The 26,478-nt window shown below is 33.3% G+C and overlaps 1 protein-coding gene across 6 annotated transcripts in view; it reads right to left on the bottom strand.

Annotated features, from left to right (window-relative positions):
* The window catches only part of DGKB (diacylglycerol kinase beta), a 643,035-nt gene that overhangs the window by 342,600 nt on the left and 273,957 nt on the right, over positions 1 to 26,478 (bottom strand). For all 6 annotated transcript variants that reach the window (XM_045565381.1, XM_045565377.1, XM_045565376.1 and 3 more), the window contains one exon: positions 26,218 to 26,378. In XM_045565381.1, the coding sequence (XP_045421337.1) occupies positions 26,218 to 26,378 (161 nt within the window). The remainder of the gene's footprint in view (positions 1 to 26,217; positions 26,379 to 26,478) is intronic.

Here is a 26,478-nt window from a genome sequence, read left to right on the forward strand (position 1 = left end):
CTAGCTGAGAGAAAATTTAGCCTGTTATATGAACATTTTTTGAGACAAATTGATTAACACTGTCTTTTCAGCATTGATAGAACCTTTCAAATCCAAAGATTGTCAATAGGATGGTAGAATATCTATGAAAATGGTAATCAATCTTTTCAAATGTATGCAATGTGTATGAGCAAAACTACATTGTGGTTGCATCTGAAGCCACCAGACAGCTTGCTGACATTTGACAGACCACAAAGATCCACTAGTAGTTCATTATTTATACTTTGAGAAACACTGAATTAAGAATATTGTCTGTTAAACTTTGCAGAGGTTCCCAACCTATGGTGACTTGTATAATTATTTAATTATATATTACAATGTAATAATAATAGAAATAAAGTGCACAATAAATGTAATGCTCTTGAATCATCCTGAAACCATCCCTCCTCTCCCCAGTCCATGGAGAAATTATCTGCCATGAAAATGGTCCCTGGTGTCAAAAAGTTTGGGGACTGCTGTAAAAGGTACAAAATTACAGCCAGATAGGAGGCCTAAGTTCTAGTGTTCTATACCACTGTAGGATAACTATAGTTAACATAGTTTCAAATAGCTACAAGGAAGGTATTGAATGTTCACAACACAAAGAAATGATAAATGTTTGAGATGATGGTTAATTATCCTGATCTCATCACTATTAGATGTATCAAAACATCACTATGTACCCCCATAAATCTGTACAATTGTTATGTGTCAATTAAAAAACAAGAAAAAGAACATTGTTTCCTTTTTTTTTTTCAAGACACACTCACATGACAAGTAATGCCATGTCCACAGATTTGTGAGATTCCTTCACCAGTGAGAGTAGATAACAACTCAAGCGAGTGGCAGTTGTAGTATTATGGTGATAATTATGCTTCTATGTAAATAAAAATGGAGAAGAAAATCATTCACAAATATAGATCAGTTATCAACACCAATTCACTTGTGTGGCACGCCGAAGTGCCTCTAAACTGGATGAAAAGATTTGGCAGTGCCTTAGAGCCCAAATAAAAAAGTGGCACTGTAGTCAATATATCCTGCTACTTGTATAACACAACAAATGGTATAGGAATGAACTGAGCCCACTGAGGATAAACAAGTAATAAACAGATGAAATATCATGGAGGTGCCACCACAAATGCATGTACAGAACAGCACTTCTAAAAGTAAAATTTTTGTGTTATAGAGGTCTTACTTAGAAAGAAAAAATTGATAGTTATTTGTAGAGAGCTACATAGAAGCAACCTAATCTAAAAATTTCCCAAAGCACATAAATGATAAATTCTCTGACTCAGTCCTAGACTACTCTCTTTTACATCCTATAGGCTTTTTCTAGCAATCACATCCACATCAATCTGTTCTCAAATTTATATCACCGACACCCTTTCTTCTGTGTTCCAGACCTGCGCTTCCAAGCTGACATTAGTAAGGCAGAGAATGCTGTGAAGTGATGACAACTTAATAGAGATTTCAATCTCAATGCCAAATTCATTACCAAATGCTGTCAGTTGTCTCTTTCATCCTTAGCACATTTAGATATCTAATATTCCCATACATATAATCTTATTCTATTTTTTTACATTGTCATATCATTAGAACTCTGCTATCTTCCAAACTTGTTATTGGCCTTCCTACTTGCATTTCTATCAAATTTAAATAAAATTTTCTGGCTGCTGTCAGATTATTTTTCCTAAAACAACACTCCTTTCAAATGATCAATTGTTTTTACATAATCTTCCAATGGTTCCTCATGAACCATTCTTAATCTCCACATTCCTTATAATTGTTTTCAAGGTGCTTCATGCTACTCTTTTCTAACTCTCATAGGATCATCTACTTCACCCCTGGAGGAGTCTCTGTCAAGCTCAGTGGTCACCCTCCCCTAAACATAACTTGCACTGTCTGTATTCTCCACTTCATAGCTTTACTCACATCATGCTTCTTGTCCAGAAAACACTTGCATATTATATTTTCCTATTTAATACCTACACTCTCTTAAATGAAAGAGATTTTCTATATAATTTTACTAGTTTTGCATTTCACTACTTTGCCTGGTCAGCTGAACCAACATGTAGCAGCCCGCCCTTGCAGCGGCAAAAGATTCAGACATTCAAGTATGAATATAACAATTCTGCCTGCCAGTGGTCCTCGCAAGCATTCTCCATTGGGAAGGGTGTCAAGTGAGACTAGCTGCCTGAGACTGACTGCAACCATGCCTTCCCTCTTGCAGCAGATTGCCAGCTCAGTTACCAACTGCAGGAAGAGGACTTTGGGGATTTTATCTATTGTAACTCAAAGAAAATGTCCTATTTCTAAAGCCACACTGCTCCTACCTAAGTCTCTGTTTACCCAGATCATAGAGAGTCGTGTTTCAGCTGACTTTGCTGAGAGGGCTTTGAAAAAAGTGGATAGGTTCATTTGAACTATTCTGAGATAAAGATGTATCTTTGTGTGTGAGCTAGTTTCACACTCCTGGCTATAACATATTACTTGTTCATGTCATCTTTTATTCCATCTCAAAACTGTTAGAAATTGAAATAATTTCTAAATACATAATGATGAACAAATGTCCATTTTATTAACACTACAGCATGTAAAATATGTTTATAAAGAAAGACCTAATTATATTAGTGTTAGAATGCCTACCTGAATGAATGAAAAAAGACAAAACAGTATTTGTACTTTGAGAGTTCCCTCCCAATATCAACTATGCACTTGAAATAATTAATCTCCCTGAACTTCAGTCTTCTTTTCAGTGAAATGAGACAAGAATTGTAGTGACTTGCTCACAGTGGTGTGCAGATAATTAAATGAAATACTATTTGTAAAGAATCTAGTACAATGTAACTCTCAAACACAGCAGCTCAATAAATAATAACTCATTGTTATGGCACAAATTTAAAAACCAAAACTTTGCAAGCTCAGAAGGCATTAATTGGTTAAAATTTCTAGAGAGAAAGCTACTTTGCAGACACCTGTATATACCACAAGGATTTCAAAAGGAGCTGAATGGTAACACAATATAACAAAGGATGGATAGAAACTCAGAAAATGGAGTATATCATGTATACCTAAAAATAATTTCATAATGATAACATGAATAGATGAACTAAAATTCCATTTTCATATGCTATTAAATATATGACATTGCTATTAGTTTATAATTTTTATCCTTCTAGAATTCAGTCATTAATTCTGAGAATTCAAATCAGCATAACTAAAAATCTTCCTTGACTTACAGTTATAAGACAATCATTTGTTATGTAAAAATCAGATATATTTAGGAAATTTCAGCAGAATGTCAGAAGAAAGGTTTTGAGATCAATCCGGTTATAAGATAAAAGAATAAAAAAAAATCTCATCGTTTAAGGCCTTTGAGATTGAACTAGGTGCAATTACTGAAAACATGAACTGACTAAATTCGTCTAATAAGAATTACACAGTATACTTTTCTTTGATTTTGTGTTTTCAAATGCTTAGTAGCACAGTAGTGGTATTCATCAGCCTTGAAGAGATTTCTATTAAGAGATACATTAGTTATAGAACAAAGTGAATAAATCTACAATATAGCTTCATTCAGATAATAGAAAATGAAATATTCTTTTACTCAAATAATAAAAATCATTAACACATATTTATAAATTCACTTTTTGTGTATAAAAATGTCAATAACATCTTTTATTCTCACATGTCTCTAACATTGCTGATATGCAAGTCAAAATTCAGTGTCTAAAGGAAAACAATCAAGTTATTATTTTCCAAAGAAAAAAATACCTAAATTAAATCAGTCACAATTATAATTATATGGATAGTCAAAAATATTGGGGTTGGATAATAGTAATGATAAATACATGACATGCAATATTTTTTACAAGAAAATTCTAGGACGGGTTGTTAAATTCCTTAGCAGAGTTGTTTTCTCTTTTATAGAAATCCATCTTTGCTTTCCAGGCCCGTCACGCTGTTTTTCCCCGATAAGTGAGTTATTTCTCTTTCTCTGCTTTCTAGGCTTTCTCCCAAATGTCAATTTTCCTTCTCATTCACTCCCACTTGTATTTTTACTGTCAGATGCTTCTTCATGTCGATGCCAAAATGTTTTTTTAAAAAACAGTTTTTTAAACACTCCTATTTTCTTTATACCTGCTACTACTTTCTCCTTTTTATTACCATCTTCTTCAACCTCCCTCATTGCTAAATATTTTATTTCTTTGTCAATTTTTTTCAAAATTTTTTCTTTTTCTCTTTCTATGCATCCATACTAGGGTAGTCATTAGGGTTGTTTGCCTATATTTCAGTTCTCTTCTCCTGGGCAAACTCAGAAATCAAGAGTAGCATGTTCCTTGCTTTAGGGAAATAAAAAAGTTAACCAAAATAATACGTGTCACTCCCAGTCAGATATCTTTAAGAGAGGGTATGTGATTTACCACAAAGTTGTGGAGTTGTGGAGACAACATCCAGTTGTGGATCCATGAATGAGGATGATGTGATCAGAGAATTCCGGCAACATATGCTAGACACATAGTAGCCTGAATAAAAAGTAAACTGTTGTTGTTTTTAATCCACACAGATTTTGGAGTGTTTTTTGTTACTGCATTGTATCAGAAATTGATACAGTACAGGGGGAGGCTGTCATGATGAAAAAAAAAATAAAACAATGAATATATGTAAAAATGGCTTAGCAGTTGGGTCTAGGGTGGTACAGAGTTAGGAAACTATCATCAGAGGCAGTTGGAAGGAAGGTGATGACCCATGTTATATGTTGGTGGAACAGAAGTGAATTATGTACTTAAATATCTTGAGCTCTAGGATAAGAGGTTGAAAAAATGGATTTAATGCACATAGGTTGCCTGTGGTGGTATTTGGCAAAGTATGCCAAGAAATAAGTGAGCACAAAAACAACCTGGAGAGTTTACAAGCGGGGACAAAATCTCATATAGATAATACAGAGAATTCATTAGGGCTGGAAGACGAAAATTTTCCTTAGCCTTATACAGCAAAAGATAAATTTGAGACAGCTTTAGAGAAATAAAAGTAGATTAAAACCCAGCTTTTGCAAAGAAAATAAGGTATGGATTCATACCTATAACTGGAAATTTTAATTTAATAAATTGCCTCAGGACAAGGATATAATTCATTTCCATTGTTAGAACCTCTGAAAGATTATGGCACAAGAGAGAAAAGTTAGGTCAATGACTTGACACACAGTAAATTTGTTCAACTACAAAAGATGACTCAGGAAAAAAAAAAGATTAAAGATGAGGTTCTCCCCTTTAGATCTATCTGATGAAGGTATCCTTAAATAAAATGAACTATGGGTATGGATGGGTATTGGTCTATGTTCTTAACTAAAATTAAACAGATAAGGAGTCAACCAAGCTTTTGAAATATACTGCCAAAATCATGGACCAAAAAAGATTCTGAATCTACAAGACTTGAGATAAGCCATGGAGCCTCACAGTCTGTGAGCAGAAAGTACACTAAGGAAACAAATTTTCTCAAAAAGGATGTGCACTACCACATGCCTACATCAGATGTGGCCAAAGAGGAAAATGAGGCAGACTATAGCAAAGGAACTACAGGGAACAATGGATAATAAAGCCTGAAGAGACAAGATTAAAGGCTTAATCAGCTTCTACCACACATCTTAGAGTTGGAATCTTTACAATACCTGTTCAGCAGAATTTAAGAATTGCTACAAACCACAGTCTGCTGGGAGACTCCCATTCTTTCTCTTCTTGGGAACATTTATTTTGGTTACCTTGTTCCTGATCCATCATCATACATTGGGAAAGAAAGAGGATAGAAAATTTTTTGGTTTTGGTCCTAAGTCTCTAGCTTAATGGATATCATGAGAAGAACTGATGTAGACCATTTCTGTCACCTCCCAAAGAAGAGACAAGCACGACTGAGCTGAACACATGGACTTCGGCCAGTCTGTACAGAATTTACTGGGACCTTAGGGTTAACTCCTTTTATTAGGGTAGGAGTGTACTGGGTGTAGGGCAGCGATTAAATATTTTCTAAACAAAGGAACTGACTCTGATAATCATCAGACATGTTCTCCAATCTCCAATATTCTGTTTTTTCTTCTAATGGGTACATGATAAAAATAAACTTTCCTGTTCTCTTGAAGTTATATGTGGCTGTGGACTTCCTTTAGCAACTGAATGCAAGTACAAGTGATTAGTGTCAATTCTGAGCAAAAACCTTGAAAAGCTAGCACTGAATTAATCATTTCCTCATCTCCCTGACATTGTAAAGGGAGATATTGCATACGAGGAAAGCTCTACCAACCTGGGTCATTGAATTATTACAACCAGAACAGAGTCCCTTCTGACGTGTGATGGATATTTAACAAGGAACAAACATTTGCTATTGTTTTTCAGCCCAAAGATTTTGAAGGCTCTGCATAATCTCAGCAAATGCATATTCTTTTTTTTTTTAACGTGTTACTCTGTTTTTTGTCTAGTAAGTCTTTCTTCTGTAAAAATGTTTACATGTCAGAAGTAACAACTCCATGTTATTGAAGAATAGACTAATTCTCTTTCTTGGATATCATTCATAGTTTGTCATATCTTCTCAGCTAGATTGCAAGCTTCTTTGGAGGAAATATCATTTATTGTGATACTTAAGTAACATTCACACCACCAACGAAAGTTACTTGCATATATATGGAACCCAACCAATCTGAATTAAATTTTATTTGAATGAATTTTTCACTTTTTTTCTTAAAAGACTGCCAAAATTTGTAAATGACTTCTAATGAGCAACTTCCCAGCTTGGCCTGTAAAGCATCCGTCTTCTTACTTCTCATAATAGAACCTCTCTTTACAACAGCGAGCATATTTCCTGTGGTTTAGGTAGAAATACCCTCGTTACTATCACTGCCATCCTCTGGCATGAGTGTAACTCAGGCCATTTCTGGAGCAGTCAGGAATGAGTCCACACAGGGCTGGCTTCACAGGCATGGAATTTGCACCGTCACATAGTGTCCTACCTTCAGGAGAGCCTTTTCATAATCGGTTTAATTCTCTACCACTCCATTCCTAAAATTCTTAACAATTTTGAACAAGGGACTCTTTATTTTCACTTCACACTGGGCCCCACAAATTATGTTGTCTTTCTTGAGTGCATGTCCAAAACTTTTTAAATCAAATATCTCCCTAGGGTTTTCTGTGTGAACTGGGAGGTATTATAAGATTGTGTCTTTTCACTATCAATCTAGAACTTCAGACAGCAAATTTTTCCACTAGGTCAGGTGAGCTAAGCAGACCCAAAAAAGGAGGAAGAAATTGAATTTAGACAATGTCATTAGGATCCAGCTAGAAAAGAATTGAGTTGAAGACAAACTGAACCAAGAGATGCAAAAAGTAACATGGCATTGATGATGTTAGCTTCTAAATCCATTCTAAAGACAGAAACACTCGTGGACCAGTTGTATAAGTAAATATAGTCTCATGTCAGCTTAAACTGGCATGAGTGGGATTTTGGTCATGTGAATCCCAGGCAGTCCTGATTAAAACATGTTTTATTTCTGTACTTAGCCTCATATTTTTCTCTACTTTCCAAAAATATTCTTGAGTAAGTCTCAAAGCATCATACTTCACACAAAATAAGCTCTCTCTTGGTTAACTAATATTCATCGCAATCATTGAGTGTCTAAACTTTCCATAAACTCGGTGTTACATATGGAGTGGTCAGTATGGAATAAAAATTTTGGAAATAGGTTTGAAAGGTCAAAAATCCTTTCTCCATTTCTCTTGAATGTTTCTGTACTAACAGGTACTCAATGCAGACTGAATGCTATACATCTGCTTCTGGCTTAGTATTTACTACATATACCTCCACATCCTCACAGTATCCAAAATAAACCTGCTACATCGTGTGCCAGTGGGAACTAATCTAATCCCAGGAAATCAGGCTTTATTTTCAAATTTTTCATTGCTGTGCATACAATATAAAGGATACACATTTACTTTTGCCTTTCAAATGGAAATGGTAAATGGAATAAAATGAAAATGTGTGACAATTATATTATGATAATATGACTAAAGTATTAAGATGAATTGTTAATCATTACTTAGCAAATTACAACTTTCGTATGGAGAAAATAATACCTTACATATATAATGAATAATATTACACTTGGGCTAATATGGTTGTAAGTTAATTATAGACTACACAGCTGATTTAGTTTCATTTACCTAAGGAGCTGTTCTGACCCTGTTGCAGATTAATTACATCTTCAGGAATACACTCTCATTTATCATTGTCACTTGCAAGCATTATAGCTCTTAGCAAGAGTGGAGGGCTTTTTTTAATGTAAAAAAATTCCTTAGCTGTGATACATTTTGCAAGTTTAGTCATTAAAAACACATGACAGCTAAAACCAGGTAAGATTAAATTAGCTATGGAACATTAAGAAAGTTCATGTCCTAGAAATTAAACGACTGTAAGAAAATAAAAATTCTGTTAAAATCATTCATGTCAGACATAGGTCTCTCCTACATTTTATAGCATTTTTTAAAAGATCGCATGCTTTGAAAAGTATGTATGAAAATGTCTGGCAAATTATAAATTCTTTAGCAACAAATTAGGCAGCTTGTTAATGTTCCCATTTTCTAAAATTGTTAGAAATATTTGAAAGAATAACATGCTTACCTCTATATTTATTTAGAAATTTTTATTTAAATTATGACGGGAAATCTATATTATTTGCTTTTATCTAACAATGAACGTGTTCTTAATTAAATGTGAACAAGAGACAAAGCTAAAGAAATCTATCTGTAGCTTTAAATACAGAAGAATATTTATTTATTCATAGGTAAATAATCATTTAATATCTGTTTGAGAATAGCTATATGTCAATGTATGTACAAACAGTAGATATACTCCAATAATTTACATTCCTCGACTTCAAGGAACTCAGATTCTAGGGAAAGGTAGACCAGCAAGCACATAACTAAAAAGCAAAGTGTAAAATGTGATTAATATTAAATAAAGACATGTAACAAATAATACAGGATATACAAAACGTGCAGTAAACCCAGTTTGGTAGGTCAGGCAAAGCTTTACGAGAGAAGAGAGGCCTGAGTTGATTATTCAAAAACGGACAGGAACTAGCCTTGTAACTTGTGAAATGAGGAAAGAATGGGTGTATTTGGGGAAAATTGGAGGAGGAGGAGAAGGACAGTCAGTTTCATCCAGAGTTGATGATGTGAACAGAGGAACAAAGTTAAGTAAAAGCATTTCAGAGACTATAGGCAGTTTCTGGTAGTGCGGTTGGAGATGAGACAGGGCCAGAACAGATATGACACTCAGAATTCATCTGGATGCAACAGCAGACCACTGGAGCCATTACTGACTGGAGGAGCAGGGGTCTGAGGAATCAAGGCCAGAAGCACAGACAACAACAAGGAGGCATGGTAATAGTACTGATGAGAGGTGGTGAGAGTCAGAGATACGTGGGGGGCTAGAAAAATAAACATAGAAGTGATTTAGAGAAGAGTCAAGAGACAATCAATAGGATTCCTTTTAGTTATGGAGATTTGTGAAATGCCAACAAAAGATCTTGATGGGTGTTCTAGTAAATGCTGTCCTCTGCATGGACGGTGGCTGAAATCATAAAGAGGTATGAAATAACCCAGGGAAATGCAGACAGGAAAGAGTAGAACAGAAAAACAATCCTGGTGATCATCAGCATGTGAAGGACACATGAAGTTAGAAAAGTCTCTTGAAGGTGATATGGAGCCAGCAGGGTGGTCAGAGAATGACACATTGTAGAGGGTATGGGGTTGTGGAAGCCCAAGGAAGTAAGAAAAAAAATTCAGGAAACAGAAAATGAGTCAAGGTTAAGTGCTGCAAAACATTCAGAAAGAAAGTACTATTGGACTTGTTAATTCGATGTCAAGGGTGACAACAGAGAAGTTTTAGGAATATGGTATGGGAGAGAGTTAGAAGAGGGACAGCAGAAACCAGTTTGCATTGGTTCTGCAAATTGCTGATCAAGTGGTGACACCTAAAAATAGTTGTTTTACCCCTAGAAATTACCTGGGAATAAAGATTTCTTTTTTTTTAATTGATATGCATTTTCCATTTTATTTTTCCTCCAAATCCATATAGTTATTTTTAAATATTCAATTTCACATTTTGTATTTTATTTTAAATTAAATATTACATTTTACCTTCCTCAGAAATCAGAAATTCTTGTCAATAATCAAAACCACTGTAAATTTTCTTGAGTGATAAAGAAATGTGGGTAAAAGTAACTCTTAAAAATGATATTTAATCTGAACATTTTTAAAAGATAGAATAGTTACATGGTGAAAAGAAAAGCAATTAAAAATATTCACCACTAGTTTAATAAACAAGTATTTTTGAAAATTTATTAATAAAATTAAAATAGCAATTTTGTTACATCCTCTAATTCAATACTCTAGCTCGGGGCTTTTAGTTTTAGGGATAAAATCAAATTATGGTATTCATCATTGGAAGAATCTGTTTTGAAAAAAATGCTATTATTTTCTACTCGATACTTAAAGTATACATTATTTATCATTCACTTGAGATTAGGTGAACTGCTATTTATTTTTCTAAAAAAATTTATTTACTAAAGAGTTTAATGTGACTGAGTCAATAAAACAGAGATAGTATGTAATTGTTAAGAAAATAGGTGGAATTATATTTGCAATGAAATTTTATGAGTAAAATTATCAAGTATTTTAGCTTAATTATCTTTTTGTGATTGACAATTTACTTAAATAACATAAATCTTTCTTGAGATAAATAACCAATTTCAGAAGTCAATGTCCTACTAGACAGCATCTTCAAAAAGATGTGAAGTTTATTTTCTAGGAAGAATATTTTACACCAGTATAGCATTAATGTCACCATAAATTAGTTCTTGTCATAAAATGGGAAAAATATAATTCTTAACACTGTCTTCTGTAATGAGCATTAAACTTCATGTGATTACTATTATGATCCATAGCTTTATAATTTCTTAAATGTAGAATCCAACTTCCTCACTTAGGAACCACATAACAATTACTGTCATTAGTATGATGACAGAATTATCTGTAGACCAATAGAATTTTATCAAAACAAATTTAAATCTAAGTAATAAAAGAGTGGTACTTTGTAAAAATTATATAATATTTATAATAGAGAGGTAGCTAAAGTGGACAAATCAAAGAAAATGATTTTAAAGATAGATTTTGATTATGTTCAGAGGCTAATTATATTGACCTCATGACCAGACAAAAATATTCTGCCTTTGTAATCAGTCTGTGAACATTACTAAATTTCTATGGCTAAGATATTTCCTATGTGTTTTCAGAAAATATATAGGAAAACGTGTAATGTACGAAAGGGCTGATAACTGGAGAAATTCTGTTGCTAACTATTCCACTAACTTGAAATTTATGGTTATGAGAATTAAGTAGTCATATTTTTCCCACGCTGGCAGAATAAAAGGCTCTTAGTGACTGACGAAGGCTGAAGGATATTAAATCACAACCATGCAAATATCTATTTGATAGGGCATTTGGGTGGTAATATATATGGTGCAGTAAAAGTCCACTCGACTTTGTCAGCTTTCTTCCAGACTTAGGGAAGATTTCCACAGTGAGCATAAACCCAATTCCAATTTCAGAAAAACTAAAGTGGATAAGGTTTTCATTTTCATGTTGGCTTTCACTTTTTACACAGCATGTGATACTAATTTGTTTCTGGATATGTTCTACAAAAACTGAAGGACCTTTCCAGAAGCCTTTGCAATTCTTATTGCCTTGCTTGTTTCTACTCACAGTGCTGACTTCTGTGTTGAAGAGTGTCCAAATTGGAACTCACTGGGATGATTAACAGCTGCTACAAAATCAATACACTATGTAGGGAAAACAGAATTGGGCTAAGATGGTCTTACATGAGCACTATTTTGTGGCTGAATATCTATTGATGTCAGTGAGCCAAATATAATTTATCTTGGTAGAAGCATTTCCGTGGATAAAATACATGGGCTTTTCAGACTCGGCCTCAGAGACCTAGGAGGTGGGGAAGATAATTCATATGTCTTAATTATGCATAATTATGCATATTCTCAGTTGCAAAGATGATCACTGTTACACTTAGTAAGAAATGGGTTTGCTTAAATCTTTCACTATTTTAACATTTATTATGTTTGAAACACTAAGTCATACTATTATTGCTACTGCAATCTGTCTCAAAGTGAGTCTTAATTTTTTTTCTCCACAAATTAAATTGAAAGGCAATACAGATGTTTGTGAATTTGGTTTATGATACCCTGATGCTCTAATTACAGAATGGTAAGGTAGTTGCTAACATATGCCCTAAAACTCTATTATATCTATTTTTGGAGGGCTAAATATGCTTCATAATAACTTAATATTATAGTAAAAACAGATAAATATGCTAACAGTTTAAAGGAAAATAAATAATTCTCTGAACCATTACTTATTTGTATCTCTTCTAGCCACATGCAAGGGAAGACACGTGTGTAATGTTTTAACTCCAATATGCTAGAATTCACACTTCTTTTTGGCACCATGTTCATCTTTGTATCCACTATAATGCTTATGTCAGCAATAGAGCAGACAATAAATATTTGTGGAATGAAGTAATGAATGAACTCCTTTGTAACTAAAATACTAATGTGTATTAGTATACTAAATGCCTGTGATAACTCAATATTTTGAATTTTTTATACTAATGTAAGTGTACCATCAGAAGAAAAATGTTTATTCAACAATGCCATTTATAAACCCCAGTAAATGACCCATAAAAGGTATATTTTGCTAATCTTTTTAACTGGATTATTTATTGGACAAGAAAATATCATATTTAAAGAGACTTAATTTTTCTTTTCTTTGTGGGGCAGCTACCATTAATTTGACTACACCCTTTGCATATTAATATGGAATCTCCTTTCCTTTTTGTACAGTGGGAAAAAGTGAATGTTTTTGAACAGGGAGCTATCATAGAGGACTTTCTGGAAAAGCCACAGCTATCAACAAATCAAAAACCTAGAAAATAAAATTAATGAACCAATGTTCTTCAGACTAACAGAGAGGGCCTTGAGATCTTTGGGATGTCTAAGGCCTAATCCCCAGACAGAAGACAGCCAAAGAGAAAGTCCAACTTAAGAAGCAAATGGAAAGAACAAGTGAAACAGAAGAATTTGCCATGGTCAGCTCAGACAGCTCAGCGTAGATGAATTTTATGGTGCAAAATGCATCAAATAATGTAGTATGGAACAAAATACATTTTCCACCTAGCAGTGAAATAAAGACATTATGCCATGTACATACTCTTAGTCACTTTCCATCATAGTACCCTGCATCTTTTCCTTCAAAACACTCATCAGTATTTGAAATTCATTTATGCATTGTGTCTTAACCCTAGGAAAATGTAGACTAAATGAGAATTGAAGTTTTGCCTTCTGTATTTCCCAATACTGATTCTCATTTATTTTCCAATACTTTAAAAAATATTGAGCAGTGACACTCATATAAATAAGAAAAAATAAATAAAACTGTTGTATAAATGAATGAAAGGAAAAGACACAATGCATGAAATGAAAAAGAAGCAGAACAGCAGCTACAATTATGTCTATTCACTTAAAATGTGATCTAAGAAAGTAAAACCACATCCAATCTCAAACCATTATTAAAACAATTCAACAAGAAGCAATGTTGTTGAGCAGGTTAAAAGCAAATATTTGAATGGGAATTTAAACATCACGGTATGGGCTTACAAATATTTAAATATCTTTGAATAATGATGTAAAATTTTAAAGATTACCCATGGTCCCAACACATTTTTAAATTACATCGATAAGCAAAAGTTTCATTTCTCTCTGTCTCCCCACATGCCAGAAGTGAACATTGTTAACATTTTGGTATATATATTTTTGGGTTCTTTTATATGTTCCTAGAGACAAAGCTACATAAAAAAACTCATATTTGATTACGATTATTATTCCCAAGATTTATTGAGCACTAGTGTTAAATGTTGTAAAGAATTTAGAAGTCCCTTACTCATTTAATCCCCACAATTTCCTGAAGGTAGTTTCTATACTGTCCCCTTTCACAAAAGGATAGAAAACAATGCTTATTTAAGGAAAATTTGCTTTTGTCAATTAACATTATATTTTTGGGACCTCTTTTCTGGTTATATATCATTTTCAAATTGATAAACTTTTAGGTTCTTCCTAACTGTATGTCATTAAATATAATTGATACAGTGTAGGCTTTTGTGTTCTTATTTCCTATGGAATAGGTTTTTAGGAATGAGATTAATGGCTTAGAGGGTATTCATATTTTTTAATTTTAATAGGCATTATATTATTATTCAAAAGATTATTCTAATTTACAGGTTCCATCATGCAATATGAATGTGACCACTTTTCTTATATATTTATTTGCATTAGATATGATCATATGATCAATCTTTGTAAATTTTAATAATTGGAAAGGCAAAGTATGGTAACCCACTGCCAAATTTTAAATTTCATTATTAATTAAAAACATTAGCAATCTTTTTATCTGCCTATTCATTATAATTATTTCTTATAGTCTATATTTTTATTAGATTTTTTAAATTAAAAATGTCATATTTTATTTTACTAACTTCACCTTTCATAGTCATGTTGGAAATATTTTCTTTGACATTTGTGCTAATGCATTTTAACACACATTTTTTAAAATGAAAGATTAAGAAAACACAACCATAATTTCCTTTCCCTTTATGGATTCTAGTATTCTCGTTTGCCTCGGACAGTTTCTCCTACTCCAACATAATAGCAATATAGTTCTATAGTTTCTTCTAAGTGTATTGTTTCCATTTGTATTTTTAATCTATTTCATGTATATTTCATATGGCTATAGAGTAGAAATATAAATTTATTTTCATTCAAATGAACAATCAATTTTGTCACCTAGTTTTATCGTGCACTTTATACCTACCCAATGATCTGAAATTTTGCCATGTAAAAAATATTAAATTCCCTACATATCTGTAGTTTATTTTAGTCTAACTTTCTATTCTATTCTACTCATCTATGTTTGTGCCACCATATTTCAGTTACAGTAACTTGGTAGTATTTAGTACATGGCAAGGAAATTGGCCATTGCAGGACATTAATTATTTCAGAATATTATAAAGGCATTTTTATCCAATTGCAAATTACAATTAATCAAAAAACAACCACCAGTAATCCTATTAGAATTCTCAGTAGCAATAGACTAAATGTGTAAATTAATTTGGGGAGACTTGATTTCTTAATAATATTAAATCTTCCCATACAGGAAATGAATTCTTATTATTCAGGTCTTATTTTGTAACTTTGCATACATTTTTTAGATTTTCTCATATGAGCTGGGATCTTTCTTATTAAATGTAAACCCTGGCATTTTATAATTTTGCTCATATTGTTAACAAAATTTTATTGATCTTAACACAATAACTTAATATTATAAAGGAAGTAATGGCTTTTTTGTGTATCTATCTAGTATTTATCACCTTAATTTGCTATGCTAGTTTTATTTTTAGTTCATGCATATTTACTATAAATGTAATCATCACCTTCAAATAATAACTTGTCTCTTTTCAATATTTATATGATGTTAAAAGTTTTTGCTATTAAATTAGTACACTTTTTTAAATGTTGACTGGGAAAATGATAGAAGAATCTTTGTCTTCTTCCTGATTTTATTTGGAATGCTTCCAGTATGCCACTACAAATATGATATTAACTATTGATTCATAGAAAATGTCTTACATTTTTTTCCAATTAGTTTTTAATTATAAAAAGGCAACCCTGGTTTTTATTTAAATAATTATACTAACATCGATCTCTTTTGGCTTTCTTGAAAACAACCCTATTTTGTCAACAGATTTTTGTTCTTAGATATTCTATTTAAATTTATTTCCTAATTTTTTTGCTTGCAACTGTTATATTTATATTCATATGTGAATTTCCTTTGGGGGACTGTGTTTATGAGGAAATGATATTGAAGTTTGCTAGCTACGAAAAATGAATTGGGGGAAACTTTCTATTTTAATCTATATTCTGAAGTTTTTAAAAAATTAAACATTTTTTTTGTGCTATGAAGAGTAAATTGAATTGACACCAGTCTTAGTAGTTCTACTACAGTTTTGCTTTTTTCCCTTTGGCTATACACTGAAAGCAGTGGCTCCCAAAGTATGATACTGGACAAGCAACATTAGGATCACCTGGAAGCCTATTAGAAATGCAAATTCTTAGACCCCACTCCCCCATCTGAGACCTACTGCAACAGAAAACCTGGGTGTGGGAACCAGCAATCTGCATTTTAACAAGCCCTTCACCTGATTCTGATATATGCTTAAATTTGAGAACCCCTGGCTTTGATTTGCTACTTTTTCCTCTTCAGCAAATTTCAGCTATTTATATTTGGATGGAAAATATTCCATTCCTTCTATATGACAAAGTTTATTGCCATATAAACACAGATGATATACTCATAATTATTTAAATATTTCCATAGCTGTGGTTATATCTTCAAATTTATTACACTGTGTACCTCTTTCAGTTAAAAAAAAATATTTGTGCCAGAATTTTTTGTATTCTATTTACTTTTTTGCAGGGGAGGAAGCTTTGGGTTTTATACATCATTATAATTTTGATGCATTTTTCCCTCTAGTTCTTTTTGTTTTGTGGCTGTCTGTAGCTCTTTCTTAATCTGAATATTTGCTTATTTTTATCCTCTTTAAAAAAATAATAAAGTCATTTTCCCTTGGAAAAGTTAAGGTGCCAGACATGCAAACCAACTCCTTGACAAAGCCTGGCTTAAACTTCCAGATGATGGGAGTCATGTCACCCATCACCATCATCATTCTACCATCAGCCTCAACCAACCTTCAGATATATGAGTGAGGCTAGCATAGACTAACTAGCTCCAGATAATCTGCCACTGATGGCAGAACCACTCAGTTGACCCATAGTCTTGTGAATAATAAAATGGTTAATGTTCTAAACCACTGAGATTTAAGATAATGATTTATAAAATAATAAATATGTTGATGCCTCCAAATTATCTCTAATTGAGACACTCCATACTTAAATATCCACTGTAGCCCTGACATGTCCACCAATATGCATTTCAAACTTAGCATGTCTTTACATCCTCTACAAAACCTGATTCATATATAACCGACCCCAATACAAAACCTCAGAATTAGCCTTAATACTTCATTTCCTTTCATACCCGAGACACTGTCAATTCTATTTTCAAAATATTTCATAGGTCTGCCCAGTTCTTTCAATACGTATGCACTCAGTGTACTCACCTCTCTTGTTTTACTAAAACATACTGTAAGTTGGTCTCATTGCTTCCACTCTTGAAAACCTTCATGTCATTCCGCATGTGGCAATCAAAATGTTTCTTTAATATATAATTTGTTTAGGCCGAGTGCAGTGGCTCAAGCCTGTAATCCTAGCACTTGGGAAGCCGAGGCGGGCCGATTGTTTGAGCTCAGGAGTTCAAGACCAGCCTGAGCAAGAGCGAGACCCCATCTCTACTAAAAATAGAAAGAAATTATATGGACAGCTAAAAATATATACATAGAAAAAATTAGCCGGGCATGGTGGTGCATGCCTGTAGTCCCAGCTACTCGGGAGGCTGAGGCAGAAGGATTGCTTGAGCCCAGGAGTTTGAGGTTGCTGTGAGCTAGGCTGATGCCACGGCACTCTAGCCCAGGCAAGAGAGTGAGACTTTGTCTCAAAAAAAAAAATATATATATATATGTATATATATATATATATAATTTGTTTACCTCAGCTTACTTTAAGTGAATTGCCAGATTAACAAATATTTTTTCTCCAAAGTTATACTGAATTTACTGAATTATACTGAATTTTACTGAAAACCTGCACATTTCCCTTCTGTCTTTTGAGGTTTATGATAATCAAGAGTCATTCTTTCTGTTTCTAACCCTATTTATGCCAAGTTTAGTTTTTATTATATTTATGTAATTACATATAAATTGAAAATATAATTATGAATTATAATTATTTTTTCTAGAAACTAAATCAAATGCTTTAGGAGGATTTGAAGTAAATAGAGTGCTGAAACTTTGCTATAGAATTATTAATACATGAGAGAAAAATAATTAAAAAAGACTTTAAAAATTTTGAAAAATCCTAGAGGGATTTTATACTTAACTTGCTTCACAAGTGTCTTTTGCATTTTTGCTCCACTTTGAAGAAACTGTAACTGGAAATCATAGGCGGTTTATTATAAAGACTGGTTTACATGAGGCAGAGTTTGTAGAAGCCCAGTTAGTGACCCATATTCAAAGAAAGGACATTGTCTGGGCTTGTAATGGAGAACAGCCAATTCAATAATTTTAATAGATTTTTGCCTAAAAGAAAATATTTAAAGTGGTATTTATGATTTTTATGACAATTATTTTATCTGTCTTTCAATTAACGTCTAGCTATCACCTTTGATAGAAAAGTTTCTGCTGGACGTAAATTGGACTACTTCATTTCCTAACTGTAATTATTTAATCATTTAGTGGCCTATCACTTAAAAGACAACCACACCACAGCTTCCAAGAGCCTTCAAGACATGGCAGCAGCCATGTCTACAGCAGCCTTTCTTGTCCTTTACTCCCAGTCTCCCCTTCTATGCTCCAGGCACACTGGCCTGACAGGTCTTTGAAAACAGAAAGCTCTTTCTCACCTCAAGCCCTTCACATCTCTTTGATGTCCAGCTCACTGATGTATATTCTCTTCTTTTTTTTTTTTTTTTTTTTTTTTTTTTTGAGACAGAGTCTCGCTCTGTTGCCCGGGCTAGAGTGAGTGCCATGGCGTCAGCCTAGCTCACAGCAACCTCAAACTCCTGGGCTCAAGCAATCTAACTGCCTCAGCCTTCCGAGTAGCTGGGACTACAGGCATGCGCCATCATGCCTGGCTAAGTTTTCTATATATATTTTTAGCTGTCCATATAATTTCTTTCTATTTTTAGTAGAGACGGGGTCTCGCTCTTGCTCAGGCTGGTCTTGAACTCCTGAGCTCAAACAATCTGCCCGCCTTGCCCTCCCAGAGTGCTAGGATTACAGGCTTGAGCCACCGTGCCTGGCCTATATTCTCTTCTTAAGTGCATCTTTTTTATATAATCCTTTCCTATCAGATCTAAAGCTGATTTCTCTCATGGTAGCTTTTGTTTTCTTTCACAGCATTGATCACAATTCACAAAAATTATCTATTTGTCCAAGAACTAAATACTTCCTTCTATCATTAAACTCAAAGTAATAATAATGAGTTAACCTGAATCTTTAATTTATTTCTATGACTCTATGGCCTGGGGGAAAATAGGTGCTTAATTTTTTATTTATTAAACAAATAAAGAATCAACCATAAAAATAAAATTAATGATATATGCAAATTTGGTGGTGATGCCATGAGTGGAAGGTTTTCTTCCTAGGATTTTTAAAATTTGCTTATGTCCAGCTATTCAGCATCTCATGACAATCCTCTCTCATCTCACTATCTTTTAAACTTAGTGAATACATATCATTCTTCTATCATGTTCATTGCCAATCCTCAAATAGTATCTGGTACATACTGGATACGAAATAAATATCCCTAGATTGATGGACCATCATTATGGAAGAATATCTATTTTTAGAGTTAATTATGATCTCAGGATTGCTTCAAATAGTTCTGGGTAAATCGGAAAAGTATTACAAAGAAGGAATTGGAAGAGTGTCTAGTTATTGACCATTTTTTTTTTCCTTCCTTGGTAAATACAATTCATTTCCTCAGCTTCCTTAAAATTAGGTGCAAATGATTGAGATCTGGCCAATGAATTAGGAGTTGAAACAATGCAACCTTTACCAGGTCTGCCCATTTAAAAAAAAAAAAAACACTTCAATACTCCACTTTCCTGTGTAGTTCAATTGTTAAATAGTGACAATTCTGTGTATCTAGAAGATAGTGAAGCTACAAGATGAAAGGAGCCTAGATCACTGACACACAAAGTGGAGCAGAGCCACTTCCTATTTGTCAATCTGTACTGACCTGTCTTGTGAAGAAGAACTGATTTTTACCTGCCGTCAGATCACTGGGGTTCTCTATACCATCAGTCAACCCACTCTGACTAATACAAGGGATATATCATAATGAATATGAAGATGATACATAACTATATATTTTCTAACCATCTCAGGTTTCCTGAAAATGTAAGGCAAGGTTCTTTGTACATTGTACAGCACTTGCAGTCACTATATGAAGAGCAATAGTTAAAATACTGAAAATACTCTGTAGTGATAGTAGAGTTAAACTTTGTGATCACTTTGTAACTAGGTGGCAGTAGAGTTTCTAGAGACAATTTCAAATACACATTATGTGTCCACATTGTGTGCTTTTTCATGCTGGTGATAATATAGAGTTTAGTTGCCCTCTCCCCACATCCTTTCAATGCTTCAATTCCATTATTTTTTGTATATTCAGGAATAGCTTGAGACAGATGATTAGTTTGATTTCATTTCATTGTTTTCTAGGTTCACTGATTGAGGAAGAGGAATACAAGCTGCTGAGTAGAAGTTGGCCTTGTTGAGTGACATATGAAGCATGAATTCTCTAGAAGGGTTATTGCTCTGATTGTGGCCCTGAGTGTTGAGCCTTTGTCTTGCTGGGGCAGTAGAAAATCTTACAGGGAGGGCACACCCTGACTCCACATTATGCTCAAAAGAGTTCCAAGTCAAATGGAATGGGACCCTTCAAAACAAAACTCAATCGAAATCCACCTTGTTTGTTTAATTAGTTCTTATCTATTGTAAAATCAAATATATATTCTATTACACATTCTTTTATTAGGTCCTTTGCTTTTAAATTTAGTTCTTTTATATATCTGGCATTTGCTTAAATAATGCAAGGTATAGTTCTAACAAATATTTTCCCTACTGGAAAGCTAGTTTTTGAACATTATCAACTGAGTAATCTGTTATTTAGCCAATAAATTTTTGTACCACTGCTATACTAAGTTCCAATATATGTCTCTCTACTTCCCCATTGATTCATTCATCTATTCTATCATAGCACCATTCTGTTATAATCATCCAGTCCAACTGCAGGATATTTAATTTCGTGAAACAAATCTGTTTTTCCTTATTAAAATAAACTTTAAACATTTATTGAAAAAATCCACATAAACTATTTTATAATATATTTATATATAATATATAGTTTGGAATAAATCTGTCATAACATACAGCTCTACTTTTGATTAGTCATAGATTAAATGAATAAATTAATTTGAATATTATATCAAGCATTCTTATATAAGAATAGAAAATGTCTCCATTTATTTGCTCTCCATTCATGTCTTTGCAGAGTTTTAACAGTTCCTATATAAAAGGTTATGTGTATGCTTTTAATTCCTAAACACTCGTATTTTTGTTGGTATTGTTTTTGTAAATGCCTTGTTTACTGCTAATATAATGAAATACTATTAAATATTTAAGTTGATTTTTTATATTTGGCAACTTTGCTACACACTCATATTAGTCATAATATATTTTCAATTGGGATATATATATTTTTAAATTGTGATGTATATAAATACATATATTTCTCATTTTTATTACTTTTGTATTTATTTTTTCTCTTTTTCATTCTATATGCTTTATTTATAATTCTCTACAATTTTTATAAAATCAATTTTGCAATAGGTCTGATTAAATTTTTTCAAGATTTCAGCTTCTAGTTTTGCTAACATTTTGTATTTTTGTAGTGGTGTAATTTTTTCCCATATTTTCTTATTCTATTACAGCTTTCCTTTTCAATTTTTGGAGAGTTTTCCATTTCTCCTTTTTTAACACATTGAGTGGTTTTTTTAAAAATTTTTTATTTCCACATATTATGGGGGTACAAATGTTTAGGTTACATATAATGTCTTTGCCCTGCCTGAGTCAGAGCTTCAAGCATTTGATCCAGAAATCCAATTACTAGGCATCTACCCAAAGGAAAAAAAGACATTCTACAATGAAGATATCTGTACTAGAATGCTTATAGCAGCACAATTCACAACTGCAAAGATGTGGAAACAACCCAAGTCCTCATGAATACATGAGTGGATTAATAAAATGTGGTATATGTATACCATGGAGTTCTACTCAGCCACAAAAAACAATGGTGATCTAGCACCTCCTGTATTATCCTGGATAGACAGAGCTGGAGCCCATTCTACTAAGTGAATGAAGTATCACAAGAATGGAAAAACAAGCACCACATGTACTCCCCATCAAATTGGTATTAATTGATCAACACTTATGTGCACAGATAGTAGTAACATTCATCCGGTGTCAGGCAGGTGGGAGGGGGAGAAGGGGATGGGTATATTCACATCTAATGGGTGCAGTGCGTACCGTCTGTGGATGAATATGTTGAGTTTTTGTACTTAAATACAGGTGATCTTAACAATACAGGAGTTAGAGGCTCTGACCCCTTTCACAGTGAAAAATCTGAGCATAACTTTTGACTCCCCCAAAACTTAACTACTAATAGCCTACTGTTGACTGAAAGCCTTACAGTTAACATAAAGTCAATTAATATGTATTTTGTATCTTTTATGTATTATACACCATATTCTTATAATAAATTAAGCCAGAACAAAGAAAATATTATTAAGAAAATCACAAAAAAGAGAAAATATATTTACTACATATATATGGAAGTGAATAATCATAAAAGTCTCCATAAAATTGTCTCCAAGTTAAGTAGGCTGAGAAGGAAGAGGAAGAGGAGGGGTTGGTCTTGCTGTCTTAGGGATGGCAGAAGCACAGTAGGTGAAGAGGGTGAAAGTGGAGGCAAGAGAGTTACACCTGGCATAACTTTTACTGAAAAAATCCACATGGAAGTGGACCAGCGCAGTTCAAACCCATATGGTTCAAGGGTCAACTGTATTTCTGTTTGCTAATATCAGAGTTTCTCAGACTCAACTTTATTGACATTTTGAGCTGAATAATTCTTTGCTATGTGTTTGAGGGGTTGTCTTATACACTGAGGCTAGTTAGCAGCATCCCTAACCTCTCTACCCACTAGTTACCAACAGCAACACTTCCTTTGTCATGACACTCAAACATGTGTCCAGATATTGACAAATGCCCTCTGGGAGAAAGGGGAATTATCCTCTGTTGAGAACCACTGGAAACTGACTAAAAGCATATAAAAAATTGAGAAGCATTTATACAACAAAAACTACTGAACCTCAGATAGCAACTCTGGCAACTTGTGATGTTTCGGCCTTGGGCTCCTTTCTTGATCACCACATCCCGAGGTGCTATCATTGTATCAGAGTGGAGCAAGCTAGGAAAGAAAGCAGCTTCACTATCAGTGGAGCTGACTTGATTTGAAATGGAAGCCAGAAAATCTCCATGACCTAGAGAGTTGTCTAAAACAGTTGTGATTGCTGTGGCAAATGAATAGGGAAGGCCAGTGTCACAGCCGGCCTGAGTTTTTGAAATCGATTAGAGCAAACAAGTAACCATCAGACTAGCCAGAAATTTAACAGGAGACCACGGGAATGAGACAGTCTTAGTGCCCTATGATAACAAGCTACATATTCCTGGCTCCTGAAAAGCTGTATGAATACGCAAGGCTATATACATGTTCAGAAGAGATAGAAGAAAGTCCTAGTTATCTACACAACCTTGGTTAAATGAGAGGCTTTGTACATGAGCAGAAGAGACAACAGAAAGACCCAAATATATTAAAAGCTGAAGCTGATTTACAATTGCCTGAACTTTGAGTGTGTTTCCCAATGAACACATGGACCCAATGACAAAGGGAAGAAGACTTACTGGCTCAAAGTGTTTGAGCACAAACTCTGGCCGATAATGTTTACTCAGCAGTGATCTCTAGGAAACCAGTATTAAAATAAAACAAAAATTAAAAACAAAAAACTAAGGCAGTAGCGTGTATACACCACAAGTGAGAAAGGCTCCAGTCAAGTCGCTAAACAAACATAGCAACAACAATAACTCCAGTAGGAGAATGAAAATACAGAGTTGTTAAAATATAGTGTGTTCAATTTCCAGTTTTCAACAAAAAAGTAGGAGATATGCAAAGGAATAGAAAAATATGACACATGTTAAAAAAAATAAGCAAACAAACAAGGCGTCTGATGAGCCCCAGATGTTGTCAAACTCTGATGCACCCCAGACATTGGACTTAGCCAAGACTTCAAATCAGCTATTACAAACATGTCAAAAGAACTAAAAGAAACTATGTTCGAACAATAAAGGATAGCAGTAATGACTCTTCATATAAAAGTATTAATTAAAGATACAGATAGTATAAAAAAAGGACCAAATGGAAATTTTGGAGTTAAGTATAGTAAGCAAACAAAAAATCCCTAGAGACTTAAGAAATTGGCATCATCCATAATATATAAAGACTAGAAACAACCCAAATGTCCAACAATTGGTGAAGGGATAAACAATATGTGACATATGTATCATAATAGAATCCTACTCAGCAATAAAAAGGAAAACAGTATTCATACAATTTACAAGGGTGAACCTCAAATATATTATGCTATGTGAAAGAAAGTCCATATATTGTAGGGTTTTTTTTTTAATAGGATGTCCATAAAAAACAAATTTTAGGGCCAGAAAGCAGAGAAGTTGTTGCCTGGAACTGGGAATAGGAGCCACGAGTGACGAAAAATATGCATGAAGATTCTTGTTTGAGTGATAAAAATGTTGTAAAATTGGATTCATTCTTTTTCCTTTTTTTCTTTTTTTTTTTTTTGTTTGGAGATGGGATCTCGCTTTCTCACTTAAGCTGTGGGAGTGCAGTGGTATGAACATAGCTCACTGTAACCTCGAACTCCTGAAATCAACCTCCCCAGTACCTGAGACTACAAGCATACACCACCATACTGGGCTAATTTTTTTAAAAATTTTTGTAGAGGCAAGGTGTCACAATTGAGATCAGGCTGGTCTTGATCTCCTGGCCACAAGTGAACCTTCCACCTAGGCCTCTCAAAGTGCTAGGATTACAGGCCTGAGCCACTGCACCCGTCCAATGGATTAATTTATTAAAATAATTAAAAGCTAAACAAAATGAATTAGGTTGTATATAATTTAAACACCAATGAAGTTGGTAAAAATACCATTTTTCATATCAATATGAATAGGAGAGTTTCTATGGATCAAGATGCATTACATTTTTCTTGCAAATAATAATAACTATCATAGTATTAGTAACTATTGTATATGTAGCCTTTATCATGCACTACTCTAAGATCCTTTATATGTATAATCATATTATTTGTAACTCTGTGAGAGAGGAAATCATAACCAGCAAGATACAAACAAATAAATAGACAGATTAAATAATTTGCTCAAGGACTCTTACCCAGGTAGTTTGACTCTTTAGTTCATGGACTCAACCAGTGCTTTCTATTCTCTACTAGTCTTTAATAGTCTACTAGTGTGTGCACGTGCACGTGAGAGAGATATGACATGACAAAATTTGCTTTGAGTGACATATATTAAATGGAGTGGAATGCTATGATAATATATTTTAGGCTTCATAATTGTCTGAATACATATATAACCACTGATAAATTATTAATTTCTTAAGGATTAAAATATCAACAACTCCACTAACAAATGATATTTTACTTTCAGTATAAGATTCTAAAAGAAATAAAGTAAAGTAAAAAGTAAGCATCATAACTTAGTAACCACTTGAGAATAGTAGCAGCCTTTTTAATAGACTTATCGTAGACTTTTAGTAGGTTATAATAAACATGGATCTCAAAGTAGGATAAAATTTGATGCAATTTTTTCACATTTTTCCTAATATAGAGCTTTTGTGTTTACTCTAAAAGTTGAAAGTATCTTAAAACCATTGTAAGCTTCGTTTTAGTAACAAAAATGTTCAAACCAATTACAAAGAATATAGTTTCTTTCCTTTGTTTAACACATGAAAAATTTATCAATTGCTGATACTCTGACTTTAAATAAATTCATAAGCTTTATTATTACCTATTGGAAGAGATGTTTTGCTGACATAAAAATAAAATAAATTATTTATAATCAGTAAATTTTCATTGTGTAAGAGCTTTTATACTGTGATTACCCAGGACAGGTAAAAAAAAGAGAAAATTTAGTTAAAAATCTTACCACGCCAATGGAAAAGTAATTATTGATGATACTGTAAGGCACTGGGTCTCCCTTCTCATCTTTGTCATTAGGTATGACTTCAAATTTCCACCTGTCCAACATTATTTCTGTGCTGTTTTCAATGTCTTTTAGGATTTTCATCAGATTCTCACCTTCATAACCTAATGGGAAAAAAAAATTACCTTGAGAAAATAAATCTATCCAAATAACAAAAGCTGTATTTACATATGTTTGAGTATATTTATGCACATACATTATTCT

This window comes from Lemur catta, chromosome 11 (assembly GCF_020740605.2).
Source record: "Lemur catta isolate mLemCat1 chromosome 11, mLemCat1.pri, whole genome shotgun sequence".
Lineage (NCBI taxonomy): Eukaryota > Metazoa > Chordata > Mammalia > Primates > Lemuridae > Lemur > Lemur catta.